Raw genomic sequence first — 16,447 nt, 5'->3', positions numbered from 1 at the left:
TTCCGGGTTTGCATAATATTATCTTGGCTAAAATCTTAATTTAAAATTCGAGCCAATAAACATTATTTTTAAGTGTATTAAAAAGAAATATTTAGCAGTGTTTTTTAAAATAAATCAAATTTTTTTCATCAATTTTGACATTTTTTTACAAAGATTTCCAAAATTTTTGAAAAACCCAAAATATTAAGGAAATTCACAAAACTCAAAATTATCGTTAATTTTTTTATTGATATTTTTATTGCATATAAATGGCATGAAAATAATTTTATTTGAGATGATCATAAATTTGAGAAATCTTCTTAACTCTATACTGTATTAATATAATTGTTCTTTATGAATACAAATAAAACATATTTTAAAATGAGCCGTTAATAAATCATGCCTCTATAATATTTTTAAAAAAATCTTTTTTATTATAGTTATTATTATACATCGCTTTTATAAAGTTTATATAATAGAAAGAAATAAACAAACTTTATATTTATAATGCCATAATAAAGCTAAACCAATGATTAAAATATATATTATACCATATACATTATATATAAAATTTTATATATTGGTATGATTAAAATTTGTGTTATAATAATAAATCTGCATTTAGAAAACGACTAATATTACAAATAAAAAATATTTTAAAATACTAATATTATTGTAAATTTAAAATATCAAAAAATGAAAGATTATTATCAGTTTTTACTGATCAAAAAAATAGAACTGTTATGCATAATAAAATCGATATCTACTTTGGGATGCTTTGAGATGAAAGTCTATTCTCTAACTTAATTTTTGGAAACTTATCAAATAATGACAGAATCCAATTTAATGTCTAGCTAGATTATATTATGACTTAACATGCCCTTTCTCATATTATGATCTAGTAAAGTTACGGCACTTAGGGGATATTAGTTAAAGGGACATTAATTAAATTTAATAATAGCTATATATTTGGGTTTTAAAAAAGAATGCTGTGAGGATTAGGAATCTGTCAATTTTAAATTATCTACTAAATGATTTTCTGAAAAATCTTTTTCGAAAAATTTTTCCAGCATGTTAAAGTTACCTACCCTATAAGTTTCGAACAAATTTGCCACGTTATTTCTGCAACTTTTTGTTTATATATAAAAAAAAAACTCTTTAAATAAAAATGAAAATAGTAGTTGGAAAGTTCACGGTAAAAATTCTCTAAATCCACAGTGCAAGTTACAAATTTTTAAATTTAAAAATAGCTATTAATATAAATGATTTAAAATTGAAAGATCTTGAATCCTCTGGGTACTATTCCAAAAGGATTTATACCTTATTGTATATATGTAAGCGGCAATGTAGTTTTTCATACAATGTGTTATTTTTCAAACATTAAATCATTTTTTGAGTTTGTATTTTTAAATTTTTAAATCTGATTTTGCCGAAAATGTATTTCAGCATGCTTAGAATACCTATTATGAATTTTGGACAATTTTGTCATTAATCTTTGAGTCATTTTTAATTTATATAAAAATCTATGGAAAAACTAATATAAATTATATTAATTTCAAAGGTTCATGACAAAATTGTCTTAAATTCATGGGATAGGTATTCAAAACATGATGGAATACATTTCCGGTAAAATCTTACATCTTAAAAATGATTTATAGTTGAAAAAGTAACACAGTGCCGAGAAAAACACATTGACGCTAACATATATACTCATAAATAAAGAGTGAATGCTATATGTATATTTCTTTTTTTTATTGATTTACAAAATATTGTATAATAATCACTAATTTAATCCAGCATAAAATATAAAAAAATATTGGCAATGATTTATAATTGAATGTTGAAATTTGTCAATAAATCTCAATGAATTTAAATATTATGATTATAGCGAAAAAACACCTCCTCGCTTTTTCACAAAAGGCTTGACTTTCTAGATAGATTTTATTTTAGGCAAAATTTTCAATTTATTAATGAAGATTTATAAATATGTTTTCTGATTTATTATAATTAATTAATCAAAGTTACCATTTTTTTAATTTATATTTAATCGCGAAATCGATACTGGCTCTCACAGTAATTCATTATTTTATGTATATTTTATGACAAAATATATTTACAAATATTGAACATATTTTATATTAAATATATAATTTTTTTTATCTTTATGTTTCACGAGTAAACAGATTGATAAAACCAAAGATAAAAGTTTTATTAATTTGATTTTTATTAAACAATTTCTATTATCTATCGAGTTCCTTCCTCAAACTTAACGTTAGTTCTGTTCTGCCAAATTAAAACAAAAAATAATTATAAAAAATAAAATCATCCTTCTTTTCTATATAAGATAATATTATATAAATATTAATTTCCTTATTAGGTATTTTTTTTCTCTTTAATTATATAAACACATTTATTAGATTATTTCTTTTCTTTTTTTAAAAAAGCAAAAAAACTATAATATTAAAAACCTTTGAACCAATTATAGATAATATTTTTTATTTCTTTATCAAATAAAAACATATCTAATAATAAACCTTATGCATATACGTTTATTGAGTCCTTAATTTGTTGGTAACTTTAATCTAAATTTAAGCCTTTAAAGAAAATATATAATGCTCTAATTTCCTATGATGACACATTTATATCCTAGAATTTAAATCTATAATAAAGCAATGGTGTTGCTAGCTCTTATCATTTTGAGCGCATAAAGTCCTATTTTCTTGATTTAAGCGGTCTAAAAAAAATACTTTTGGTGTGTTCAAAATTAAATTTCGTATCCATTCCCTTGCAACGTCCTTTACTTTTGTAGGGAATGATTACTATAAAGTTTAAAGTGACAATTTGCAAATTTGATGATATATAATATACACATTTAAAGTTAGAATGATACATTACACAAATTATACCTTTTTTTCTAAATGTTCAAATTATTTTTAAGAAAGTTAAGCTTTAGAAAGAATGATTATTTTATGAAGAATATAAACCTTTATACATTTTTTGCAGCAAAATATTTTAGAAGAAATTTATATCATACAATTTTTAAATATGTAAATCAGTAACGAAGCACCCAGAAGTAAAGGATGCTATCACTTCCCGCATAATTTTAATCGAAAATTTATCATATTTTATCATCTTAAAATCTTTTTTTAATTATAAAAGAGAAAAATAATCATGCCAATAAGGAAAAATAATAAATATTTTTGGTGTAATTTATTTTTAATACCTTAAAAAAAAAATAATCAGGAAATGTTGTTAAAAACTCCGATTTGGATTGACTTTTACGACCCGATTAAGATTTTAGCCAAAATAGTATTATGTAAACCTGTAAATTTTGCTCATTGATGGCAGAAAGGTTTATACCTCTATTTACCAAATCTCGTCTTACTTAATATTATTTTGGTTAAAATACAATACTATAATCGGGGAACCAAAGTATTAAATCATTTATTTTTTATGCAAATAAATAAAGATAAAATCATTATGAAAAATATTGAATTTTACTTTTAAAAAATTAGCGTCGAAAGAAGAAATATAAATAACGATATATTTTTTAAAAAAATTTGACAGAAATTTTTAAAAATTTTTAAAAAAATTTCCACCAATTTTTTTAAAACAATAATTACTTTAAAATAAATTGGGTTATTTAAAAATTTATTAAAAATTATTATTTAGCTCAAGAAATTTAGATATAAACTATGAAGAAATTGATTATTCAAAAAAAAAGGAAAACTAATTCCAACTTTTAAGGAAAGTAATTATAACTTCTCTAACAATCCGTTGGTGCAAAACCGGGGATTTTAGTATTTAAAAAGAATAAAAGTTTTAATCGGTCATATCTATAATTGATTTTAATTGAAAAAAAAACAACCAATTCCGCTCAATTATAAATCTTAATATTTTATATGCATTGGGTTATAAATATAAAATAAGAAGAATTGCTTCCCTAAATAATATTAAACTTCACGCTTCGTCACTGATGTATAAAATATTTTTTTTATATTAAACTATATAATATTTTTTTAAAGTTCCATAAATAATGCAACCTACTGGTATCCACCTGAGTCCTATTGGTCAAGATATTCCAGTTTACCCTATGGTTGGGAAACCGCAGTGGATAATTTTGGGAAATGTTATTATATAAAGTAAATTTTTATATTAAATATATTTTTTTTATACTAGAGAAGCAATCACTTGAATAAAACGAAATATATTTATATTATATTTGAATTGAAAATTTAAATTTACAAAGGTTTTAATATAATAAAGCAAGAAAAAGAAATAATATTTCGATAATAGAGATGAATAAATAATTTCATTTGATTTTACAGAATTTTGATTTTTTTTTAAAATTAGGCGTTTTGATATGAATAGTACATATTGAAATATACTTTGATATACGGTCAAGCAAATTATAAAAAAAAAGGAAATTTTTAATATTAAAATCAAATTTAAGATTTATATTTATTATATATACTTGTTTAAGAATATCTTATGTTATATTTTAAAATGTAAATTAAGGCTGAGTTTTTTCTACTTGTTTTTATTTTATGTGCACTATGATTATAAAAATTATGGCATCATTAAAATTGAAAATCTCTCCTATATTCTAATAAATACGAATGTAATCGGTTGTGGTAGTTGTAAGCTATAAAATATAATTTAAAAAATGAGTATTATTTACAATATAATATATATTTATTTTATACAGTATGTTCTATTCTATTCTAACGTTAATTACTATAACTAAATATTTACATTTAAATGTAAAGAAGTATTGTACATTTGTTTAATAGAAATATATTATAGATATTGCCATGAGCGAACTTTTTATTAGCATATAGCAAAAATTAATATTACTATTAAAATATAATTAAAATTTTACAATATACTATAGTTATATCAGTTATTTTTATTATCAGTCAACTAAATGTAAAGAACATTGTTTTATTCAAAATTGTTCTTTTTCCAAATATTTTAATATTTAAATCAGGGTTTTGCATTTGACTGGCCAAATATGATTAGGTTAATTGCCCAATATTTGACCCGTCAATTATGGACAAATTTAAATAATTATTTTTAAAGACAATATTAACTTTATTTTATATATAATAGTAAAAAATAAATCTATGTAATATTTATTTTTTTAAATTTTATAATTAATGTTCCGCTCTCCATGAAAGAGTCTTGTTCTGATTTCTATTCAATATTATCATTTTATTAAATATTTTTAATCAATCTTATGTTAAAATATACTCTTAGCAATTTTCTGGTTGTCGAGATCTTCAATCGATTTCTTTTATTCGTATGAATATTACCCCCCAGGCGCGTAACCAATGGGGGGAAAGGGGGAAATTTCACCCCCATAGCAAATTTGACTGTTTTTCTAAATATTATTTTAAGATAATAAAAAATTTTACCCCGACCCCCGGACCCCCTCCCCCCTGCCCCATCAAAATTTTTCAATATCAAGCAGAGTTTATCCTTACTGCTAGTTGCATTAATAAATTATTTTCCTATAGCTCACTACTATGTAGAAATTTACAAAAACCAAATTTCAATTTGGTTCAAGTTATTGATTTGGAGGAAAATGTGGACAGGAAGAATGAATGTAGTTGAATATTTCATAATATTTATATAGACGTTGAATTAAATCTTATAAAATATCCAATTTCATTCCATTCTTAGATACTTTTTTATCGCAAATTAAAGTACGGTTTTTAGATAAAAAACAAGTCTTTGGTAATCTTCAAATTTTATTACCTAAAGACCCTTTATCGTTTTCTGATGCCATTATTGGTATAATTAAATATTTAGCAAAATTTTATTCCTATGATGTTGATACTGAAATCAATTTAATCAGTGAATTCGAATTGTGGTATAAATATTTACTACGTTTATTATTTTACCTGAGCATGCTATTGATGCGCTCAATCGGTATAAGGAGGCTAAATTTATTTTGAAGGTATTCTTGCATGTTTGCCTATTACAATATACGAATGAAAGGACCTTTTTCAAATTGAGAAGGTTGAAAACTTATTTACAAAATACTACTTCTCGGCTAAATGGGTTAGCTATGTTAAATATCCACAGAGATTTATTTCCAACGACAAAGAAAATTCTTGATGAATTGGAAAAATTCCCACGAAAATTAAAAATCGCATTATAATTCTAGTATTTAATAAGTTATAAAAACTTGTTCTTTAAAAAATTTTCTAGTCAATATTTTATACTCACTACAATTAGAATTTTCAATCAAAAAAAAAAATTGACACTAAACTTTATTTCAATTTTATATTTTTTTAAAAAAATTTATCTATATTCATAAGCGCGAATTAGTAATCAGGAGACTAAAAAGAAAGCGACTACTTACGTCAACGCATAGGAATTCAGATTATAAAATCTAATTTTACACGCCATAGGTTTATTCCCCGAGGAGCCGATTAATCTAGATTTTCTTCTTCTTCCCTAAATTATTTAAATCCCCCCCCTCCCCCTTCTTCTTCATATAATCATTTGCATTTATTATATTTCTATTATATCTATTATTATACTTTGTATTATGAAGTCCTTGTTTGTTAAATTTCTTGAATTTTCTAGAATTATGTTTTGGACATGATTTTATTTTTATACTATCATTTTGTCAGATTTAATTTGTCTTTATTAATAAATGTTAAATTTAAAAATTAAAAAAAAATTTCTTAAATAAATAATTTATAAAAGGAACCAAAATTCAAATAAAAATTAAAAATATTAATATAATTATTATTGAATTATGAATAATTTAAAAGAATAGATCAAAGATATGACCTGGCCGAAGGTGAGGAAAAAGATGGCCAAAGGGGGTTTGGAGGCAAAGGCCCCAAAAAAAAATTCCCCCCTATAGGATAATCCTGGATACGCCATTGCCCCAAACCGACCAATTTTTTTCTGAAATAGAATGATAAATTGTTAGTAAGATACTAGACACTTCTCTTAATGTTCAAGGTGAGTAAAGCCCATTCCAACTACTTGAGGCAGAAATCAGGTTGTTTTTTATGAAAGTCTCTGCTTTCCTTTGGAATGTACCGCCTACTTCTCAAATTTATGATATCACTTAAAATATTTTGATTTTCATCACCTTGTAAAATACCTAATTCTTGATGCTCTCCTTATATTGGAGATCCATTAAATAATCAGCAGTGTGAGCATATGTATTTGGATAGATTTTTTTTCAAACATTTCTTTAATTCTTTTTATTTAGGTGGAGAAATTATAAATTCATGGCATGATTGAATTATTTGTTTTCCTAATCAAGCATCTCGTTTTTTACTTGAGCCAAAATGCATTTATCTTATTTCACTTGCAACAATAAGATGTTAAATATTAAAAAAAAATTTATACTTTCAAAATATTTCTTCATTTAATATTATATATTTCTTTCGGACAAATATCCAAATTCTTCAACAGCTGCTTTCAGAGCTTCCTTGCATATTTGTTCCTTACATTTTACAATGCTCATCTTGTTTGGATAATGTACATAATATAATAAAATTGGCTAATAGTAATTTTCTCAAACCATGCTTTAGCAAAATTATTTTATTTATATATTGAGATCCATAATGGGGAAAATGCTATTATTTTTATATTTTAAAATGAAATTCTAATGTTTTAATATGAAAATATTCTATTTTAATAAAAAAATATATAATTAAATCAATGCCTTGATGATACAAATATATTTTTAAATAAATTATAACATAATTAGATTGATAAACATGCTTTAAATACATATTAGTTAATTAAATCAATATATTTATCATCAACCATATTTTACAAATTCAAATACGTCAATTAACCGAATTTGACCGTTCAATTGATCGACTTGTTAACCCTGATTTAAATATATGAACATTCGACTATTCTAATTCAAACCCATTAAAATAAATTAATCACGATATTGGTATAATGAATTCATAAAAAAATGTGATTTGTTATTTATAGATTTAAAATCGCAAATAAAGTTTTTTATTTAAAAAAAAATTTGCTTGATATTTATTTTATTTTTTTTAGTTTTCAAAATTCAAATCTTAAATTATTTTTTTAAATAGTCACATCAATCATACGACATCTTATAATGATCCTAGAGAAGATTTTGAACCGGGGGAAGAGACCATTAAACCAAGGGATATTGAATTAGTCAGGGATTCAGACTTAGGTTTTGGGTTTATAGCGGGTAGTGAAAAGCCTGTCATTGTCAGATTCGTCATGGAAGGTTTGAAACTTTGTAAAATATTTATTGTAAACTAAGATAAATAATTTTTTTTTAATTAATTTTTTAAAATAACTTATAAGGAGTCAGAAGATTTTTTTTCCATAAAAGTTTTTTTTAAAATGGTAAATCATGTATAAATATACAGATGGTCCTAGTTATAACAAATTACAAGCTGGTGACCAGATTATCCGAGTAAATGGAGAATATGTTGAACAAGCGCCTCGCGAACATGTCATTGAATTGATAAAGTATGAGCTCCTGTTATAAATGCATAATATTTTAAAATCTCATCTATCTTATCTCGATTTATTCTCTCTAATTAATATACCTATATTTTATATGATATTGAAGGTCATGATTCATCCTTATATTTAGCAAGGTCTAGACTGAATCGTAGACCGATTTTAAAAGATCAAACTGAAGGATTCATCCTTATATTTAGCAAGGTCTAGACAGAATCGTAGACCGATTTTAAAAGATCAAACTGAAGGCCGATGTCAACATTTTATTTATATAAAACTAAAAAATATGTCATTACTTTAGTTTAAAATGTTATAATTTAACATAATTTATAAATATAATAGTAAATGCTGAAGAAATCAACCTAAATTATTACACGCATTGTTGATATATACAAATTCTAATCATTATATGTGTTAGCGTCAATGTGTCAATTTTTCAAATTTAAATCATTTTTTGAGCGCGTTTTAAAAAAATTAAAAAATGTGATTACCGGAAATGTATGCCGTCATGTTTGGAATACCTACTCTAAATTTCAGACAATCTTTTCATAAACTTTTAAACTTAATATAATTTATATTAAATTTCCATATTTTTTTTATATAAATTATAAATGACTCAAAGGTTAGCATCAAAATTGTCTACAATTCATAAGATAAGTATTCCAAACATGATAGAATATATTTCCAATAAAATCAGATTTTTATATTTTAAAAAACACGCATAAAAATGATTTAAAATTGTAAAATTAACACATTACCGGAAAAAAACACATTAACGCTTACATATATATCAACTTTATAATTTAATTATTTTAGTAAAAATATTCATAATTGCAAAATATTTTTTATATAACGCTCTCTGGGTTCATTATCATAAATTTTAAGAACCCTATTGCGACGGTTAGGTCCAAATATGCCTGAAATTGACCTTCTCTATATATACACATCTTTTTAATACTATACTATTTATTTTAAAAAATATTTAAATATGTAATGAACGATTACAGAAATTGCAAAGATAAAGTATTGTTGACTGTATGCCAGCAGAATCCTGATAACGTAAGATTAATCTTAAATACTATGATTAAATAAAATTTACGAAATTTTAGTCTAACAGAAAATCTGCCCTTTTAAGTGCGTCAAAAAAAGCTAAATTAAAAAATAAACCGTCCAGAGTCAGATTTTCGGAGAGAATAACAGTTAATGGTCATCCAATGACTGGAGCTACGGTTATATACCTTTTTAAAATTATTATTTTTTGTAATATTTCTTTCTATTATTTCTTTATTTCCTTTTTTCTTGGTAAATAAATTTTATATAATATATTGAATAACACTTTTATGAAAGTTTGTCATCTTCAAGAGTTTGAAAAAAAATCATCAAATATTTTTGAGCAAAATTCTTTTTAGAGTGCCATATTTATTTGTAACAAATCTTTTATAAGTAAATATTTTGCAATTTTCATGCATAATAAGATAATAAAATCTCCGATTTTTTCAAGAAAATATCAAAAAGATTTTAGCTCAAAATGTTTTTAATTTTTTCAAACTCTGATACTATATTGGCTTTTTTGATATTAATTTCTTCTTTTTTAAAATTTAAATCTAGAATCAACCTTACGAAAGTTGTGTACATGCTATGGCTAACATATTAAAGGTATATTTGGAGAACGGCCAAACCAAATCGTTCAAATATGACAACAAAACAACAGTTAGAGTAATAATTCTAGATTTTCAAATATTAATTTTATAAACACGAGGAAATATATGATTTTTTAAAGAATTATATATAAACCAACAAAGTATCTGAGATGAGGGTCTAAAAATTGTATTCAATTTAAAAAATTAAAAAATAAAACACTAATGGTCATTTAAATCATTTTGATTACATATCCCTTTTTTAAAAATCTTTAATATACATTTTTTATCTATTATCGATTCATATATTTAAAATATATAGGATGTGTTAGATATATTGAAAGAAAAATTGAATTTACTTAGCATGGATTATTTTTGTCTCGTTTTACAACACATCGATGATGTCAAATGCACACGTTTAACTTTGCTGTACGAAGATGATCTCCTTTCAAAAGTTAATTCTAAAATTTAAAAGGATTTATAAATATTAAGTATGAGATATTAATTTTTTTTCTACAACATTATTATTTTAAAGTATGGATTAAATGTTTCTAAACATTAGAAAAAACTACATTTGTAATCAGATTACTTTTCATATTTTGACACCTATATAATTTAAATACATATTTCGATAATGATATAATTTTCCCCGATGTATCAATATCAACCATACAACTGAATGTAATAAAATATAATTCAACATTTTGACCAATATAATCTGAGTATTTTATAAAAAAAATAAATAATATCATTCCACACAAAAAAAAATAATATTTGTGGATTATTTACTTTTTTTATAATGTGCAAATCATATTTATTTGTTAGATAGCGCTTCGACCGGGATCTCAATATTATAGATGTCTGTTTAGAGTCATATATGCTCCTAAAAATCCAGATGATATGTACGAAAAAGACAAAGCCGCTTTAAATTATTTTTATCTACAGGTTAAGTATATAAGAAAAAAAAATATTATATTATCAATTTTGTTGGCAGTGGCTTGGTTAGCAAATAAGCCAAAAACTTGGGCAGTCATGCCTTAATTTCAATTGAACAAGGCTAAAATTGGGCAAAGGGATTCTTGACCTAGCCTGAAAAATCAAATAAGTTGCTTTTTAGTACGCATAATTAATATGTTAGAAATTAAAATTAACAATTAATATGCTATTGTTATGGAACACAGAAATAAGTAAATAGTCCTATACTAAAAAGATATTTTAAACCTTATATATATCCTATATCTTAAATAAATACAAAACCAACTAGCCTACATCAGGCATTGGCCTTTATGTAGATTCCTTTTAATTTAACCAATTTTAAATATCATTTTAGTATGTGGCTGCCGAAACCTGCGTTCCGTAAATAATAATATTAATTCTATCTCACTTGTATAATAATTCCTTCTAATGGTATATTTTTTAAATAAATCATCATTATTCTTATGAAATATGTATAATCATATATTTAGCGTGGATTTTAAATGTGCAATTACAATTTATTTTTTTAAACAAAACAAATTCACAGTGCTTCAATGATATATTGCATCGAAGATTTCGAAATACGATAAAAACTGACTTAATATTAAAACTAGCCTCTTTAAGCATTTATTTACGTTGTCAGCAATCCGGAGTGACAAAACTTTTATCCTCCAAACTATCCGGCAAAAAATTAGAGTAAATACTTTTTTATAGAATCATAAATATAAAAGAAGTTTGTTATAATTTTAATATATTTGATCTCAAATTTTATTTTGAAAGTTTAAATAAACCACCTTGACTACTATGATTGAGTATATAATTATGATTATCATTGACGCGAAAAATTAATTATAATTATGAAAATAGAAAATGATAGATTTGTTAATTTTTATAATACAGCATTATTGGACCAAAAATATTTACATATAGAGTAGACTTTAAAGTCGCCATTTTCTATGAATGTTTTTTTAAGTTTCTCAAACTATAATTTTTCATTTATCATTTTTAAAAAAAAAAATTAAATCCAGACAGGAATTACAACTGAAAAAATTTGTCCCCGAAGCTGTTTTTAGTTCGATGAGGTCCAAAGATGTGCTTAAAAAAATTACTAGCTTCCTTAAGAAAAATATAAATTCTTTTAAGGCATCAAGCGAGGACGAAATTAAACTGCAATATCTAAAAATGATATGTTCAGATATTCTACTTTATGGTGCTCAGTGCTATTCTGCAACACTCATAGTATGTATACTTTTAAATTTTATTTTTACATGTTCCTTACGCTGCATTTATAGTAAACACGTTATCTTCAAGCGTTCATTATTTAACGCAGAGTTATTACAGCTGATTTAGTTTTAAAAACTAATTTAAGATAAAGCTATAGGTATAATTATTTTATATAATATTTAAGAAAAATCTTATATCTCTTTATCTCTAATCATATCGCATAATTTTTATCAAAGCATTGCAAAATATGTTTTTCAAATTTTTCATAGTGTTATCAAAATGATCCATATTTATAAATTTACTAGCTAATGACCCGTCAAGATTGACGGGGTTGAGGGGTAATTAGTTAGTTTGTGTATATGGTACTAAATATGCTTTATATTAAAATTTAGGAGAAAAAGAGGTAAAATTGTTGCAATGTAACCCGTGAACATTAAGGGTATTAGAAATATCAAAATTTAAATTTGTGATAGGAATCATATTGGCTAAAATTAAAAATAGAGATGCTTCAAAATTTTTGAATTTTAAATATGGGCTAGACATTGATCTCAAAATTTTGTTTTGCAGACACAGCTAGGCCCGATCAAAAAACCACGTCCCAAACTTTCCCAAAATTTTGCCATTTATTTCTATTGTAATTTAATAATAATGTCTTAAATTTAATTTTAAATTTAGAATAAAGTTTAAATTTGTGATAGAAATCATATTGAATAAAATTTAAAATAGAGATGCTTGGAAATTTTTTAATTTTAAATATGGGGTAGACATTTACCTGACATTTTTTTTTGCAAACATAGCCAGGCCTGATCAAAAAACCAAGTCCCATGCAACTTTCATAAAATTTTGCCATTTATTTCTATTGTAATTTAATAAAAATGTCTTAAATTTAATTATATTCCATTTATTTCTATTGTAATTTAATAACAATAGCTTAAATTTATTTATATTTAGAATAAAATTTAAATTTGTGATAGAAATCATATTGGGTAAAATTTAAAATAGATATGCTTGAAAATTTTTTAATTTTAAATATGGACCAGACATTGGCCTGAAATTTTTTTTCTCAAACCTGGCCAAACCATAATAATTTTATAATTTTTTCCCAAGCCTGGAGATAGATAAATCTCTGAAAACCATATTGTTAGGAAAATTTTCTCAAAAAGTCCATAATAATTTTGTTAGTTAAGAACTGAAATAAAATATATAAAAGTCATAATTCATATAAAAATAAAATCAGAATATGAAAGTTGCATGGGCTTGGTTTTTTAATCAGGCCTGGCGATTTCTGTAATAAAAAATTTTCAGGCCAATGTATAACCCATATTTAAAATTCAGAAATCTTAAAGTATCTCTATTTTAAATTTTATCCAATAAGATTTCCATTACAAATTTAAATTTTGATATTTCTAATATATGCTCACGGTATACATTGCGAAAATTTTACCTCTTTTTCTCCTAAATTTTAATATTTATATATAACTTATTAATAAAGTATATTTAGTACCATACACACAAACTAAATAATTACCCTTCAACCCCGTCAGCTAGTATGATAATAAACGGCAGAATTTTAAAAATATCAGCTATTAATTAATATATATATATAATTAATATTTTAAATTTAATTATTCAAGTTGGTGCATGCTTAAAACATGCGACTTTGAAACGGGAGGTTTGTGGTTCTACTCTCGTAGAGAGGCAAAAAAATAACATTACACTATATAGTCTCCTTAAATTTTAAATATATTAGGAAGATACGAAAAAGATCATGTTTTGATTATAGAGATTATATATATTAGATACCTATTTATTGGCTTTATTTTGTAATAACGCTGCTTTAAATAACGCCACGCTTGAACAAAACGCATTTACTATAAATGCAGCCTTACTTTTACTTTATATTTTTTCCAATTCTTACAACTAATATCAACAGGAAAAAAACCTTGACATAGGTATAATAATATCGCCTAAGCTAGGTCTTAAATACTACAATGATTTTATCGAACCTGATAGTCTAATCCCATTGGCAAATTTTGAAGACATCCAAAATATCCATATAATCCGAGACAATGATGTTTTGCAAACCTTAGAAATCAAATGTTCCGATAAAGTCATAAAACTTAAAATAAACGTAGACGAGGCTGAAGATATGATATTGTTAATCCAAGGCTATTACAAGTCATTTAATATTTTTAAAATATTTATTTATTGAATCATAATTAAACTCAGAAACCTAAAACGAAAGACCTTTGTCTAAGTTATTTTAACAGAAGAGGGAACGCAATTAAACATTCCCTAAAATCTCTTAAAGGAACACCTTTTTGCCAAAACGGAATGGACGCCAAAATGTTCCGGTCCCTGGTTAAATTTTGTTTTAACATAGCTTTCTTTCTTTCTTTCATTCATTCATTCTTACTTTCTTTCTTTTTTTTGATGAATTTGAACAGTAACCTTAAGTAGTCGACCTGCAAGTTTACAAATGTTTTCTTTTTCAAGCTATCTTCATATGTAGCATTTATGGATTTATTAATTTGAATTTTATTATGCCTTGAAAGTTAGTAAATTAATATCCAATAGAAATGCTTCATATCATTATTAAAAATTCTATTCTATCATTACTTTAAAATTTGGGCGAAAATATATATAAATTTCATAATCACTTTCATAATTTTTGTTTAATAGATGTTTATTCATGAAAGGAATAATTATATTATTTAAATTCTTTATCTTATTAAATTTGAATTTATCTTTAAAATTAAAATAAATTTTTTTGTCTCTCCTGGTAATATTTTCAAAAATGTTAGAGAAACCAGCGATATGTTTAATAAATATTTTAAACTCTAGACGTTATTCATTGTTTTAGCATTTATTTAAGAGAAAAACAATTACATATCACTGGTTTAAAAAAATTTCAGTGACTCTTTATGAATCTTTATTAAAATTATTGAACTTAGGCTTTATTTAACCTAAATTGTACTTTGTACAATCTGTTTATCTTCCTGGAACCTTAACCGAACCGAATTCTAGGGTTCGATACCCTTTGAGAAAATTTGAAATAAATTTGAATGCAAGCCAAATATTCAACCCAAATTATTTTTTATATACAGTAAAACTTATATAATTTTGGTCGTGGGATCAAGATTTTTAATCAACTTAGACATTTAACCAATTTATCAAGACTTATAGAAGTTAATTTAAATTTGATTGTAAAATTTTGGTCAAATTAGGGAGTTGTCCGAATTATCAATAGCTCAAGTTAGAAAGGTTTTACTGTATATTGTTATATAAATTTGGTAACCGTGTTGCTTAAAAGGAGTTTGCATGAAAAAAATTCTTTTTTGAAGGTTTTTTAGATAAAAATTATTTGAAAATCACAAAATGGAAGATTTTTAATGTATAAAAACCATATAATACTTACTTTTTATAAAAGAAATTTTACTAAAAAAATTAGAATTTTAGGCAAAAGTTGATCTAAAATCCCGTTTGAACTTGAGCATTCGCAAAAAAATCTTAATTTAAAATATCTATGAATATCTCTTATTTTAAAGAACACTTCAAACTGTGCTCAAATCTTAGATAAATTTTAAATATTTAAATGTCATTTGAATAATCAGATTGTTTCAATACAAGTCTCTGCCGGTGGAAATTACCTACATAAATGAAAATGATCACGAGGCCCCTCCATATTACGGTAAACACATAGTCAAAACTTCTGGGTGGAATTATCCCAATTTATTATTTGCTCAACATCCCGATATGGAACATATCATCGACTTGTCCTCTAGTCCGCCCTATTTTGATGTATAGTAAATCTTTTATTTGATTGAATTTGATTTTCAAAGTTTTTCCTAAAAGTTAAAAAAAAATTTACCTTTTTAAACAGAAAAAATTTATTTGTAATTTTAAGTTGCATAACTCCATCAATTATTTAAGAAATATAAAATGTTCTAATTTTTACTTGATTCTTGATAATATAATGTTCCTTTTAAAAAATTGAATTTTTGTTGGATCATAATGACGTTAGCTATATATTTTTATGCCCAACATTAAAGCTTCATAGTTTTGAATAATATTCATGAATGAAAATTTTTGCTAATTTTAGATAGATTTTTCTATTTTTTGCTCATTTAAAATATAAT

The 16,447-nt window shown here is 24.1% G+C and overlaps 1 protein-coding gene across 4 annotated transcripts in view; it reads left to right on the top strand.

Annotated features, from left to right (window-relative positions):
• The window catches only part of LOC135922916 (uncharacterized), a 57,690-nt gene that overhangs the window by 36,567 nt on the left and 4,676 nt on the right, over window positions 1-16,447 (top strand). For all 4 annotated transcript variants that reach the window (XM_065457444.1, XM_065457445.1, XM_065457443.1 and 1 more), the window contains 12 exons: window positions 4,005-4,121; window positions 8,067-8,230; window positions 8,376-8,478; window positions 9,480-9,531; window positions 9,582-9,701; window positions 10,081-10,188; window positions 10,432-10,563; window positions 10,935-11,054; window positions 11,632-11,780; window positions 12,113-12,323; window positions 14,242-14,486; window positions 15,923-16,109. In XM_065457444.1, the coding sequence (XP_065313516.1) occupies window positions 4,005-4,121; window positions 8,067-8,230; window positions 8,376-8,478; window positions 9,480-9,531; window positions 9,582-9,701; window positions 10,081-10,188; window positions 10,432-10,563; window positions 10,935-11,054; window positions 11,632-11,780; window positions 12,113-12,323; window positions 14,242-14,486; window positions 15,923-16,109 (1,708 nt within the window). The remainder of the gene's footprint in view (window positions 1-4,004; window positions 4,122-8,066; window positions 8,231-8,375; window positions 8,479-9,479; window positions 9,532-9,581; window positions 9,702-10,080; window positions 10,189-10,431; window positions 10,564-10,934; window positions 11,055-11,631; window positions 11,781-12,112; window positions 12,324-14,241; window positions 14,487-15,922; window positions 16,110-16,447) is intronic.

The sequence above is a fragment of the Gordionus sp. m RMFG-2023 genome, chromosome 1 (genome assembly GCF_954871325.1).
Source record: "Gordionus sp. m RMFG-2023 chromosome 1, tfGorSpeb1-WG-v2, whole genome shotgun sequence".
NCBI classification, from domain to species: domain Eukaryota; kingdom Metazoa; phylum Nematomorpha; class Gordioida; order Chordodea; family Parachordodidae; genus Gordionus; species Gordionus sp. m RMFG-2023.
The sequence above is the reverse complement of the archived record's forward strand: the minus strand, read 5'-3'. Positions and strand labels throughout refer to the sequence as shown.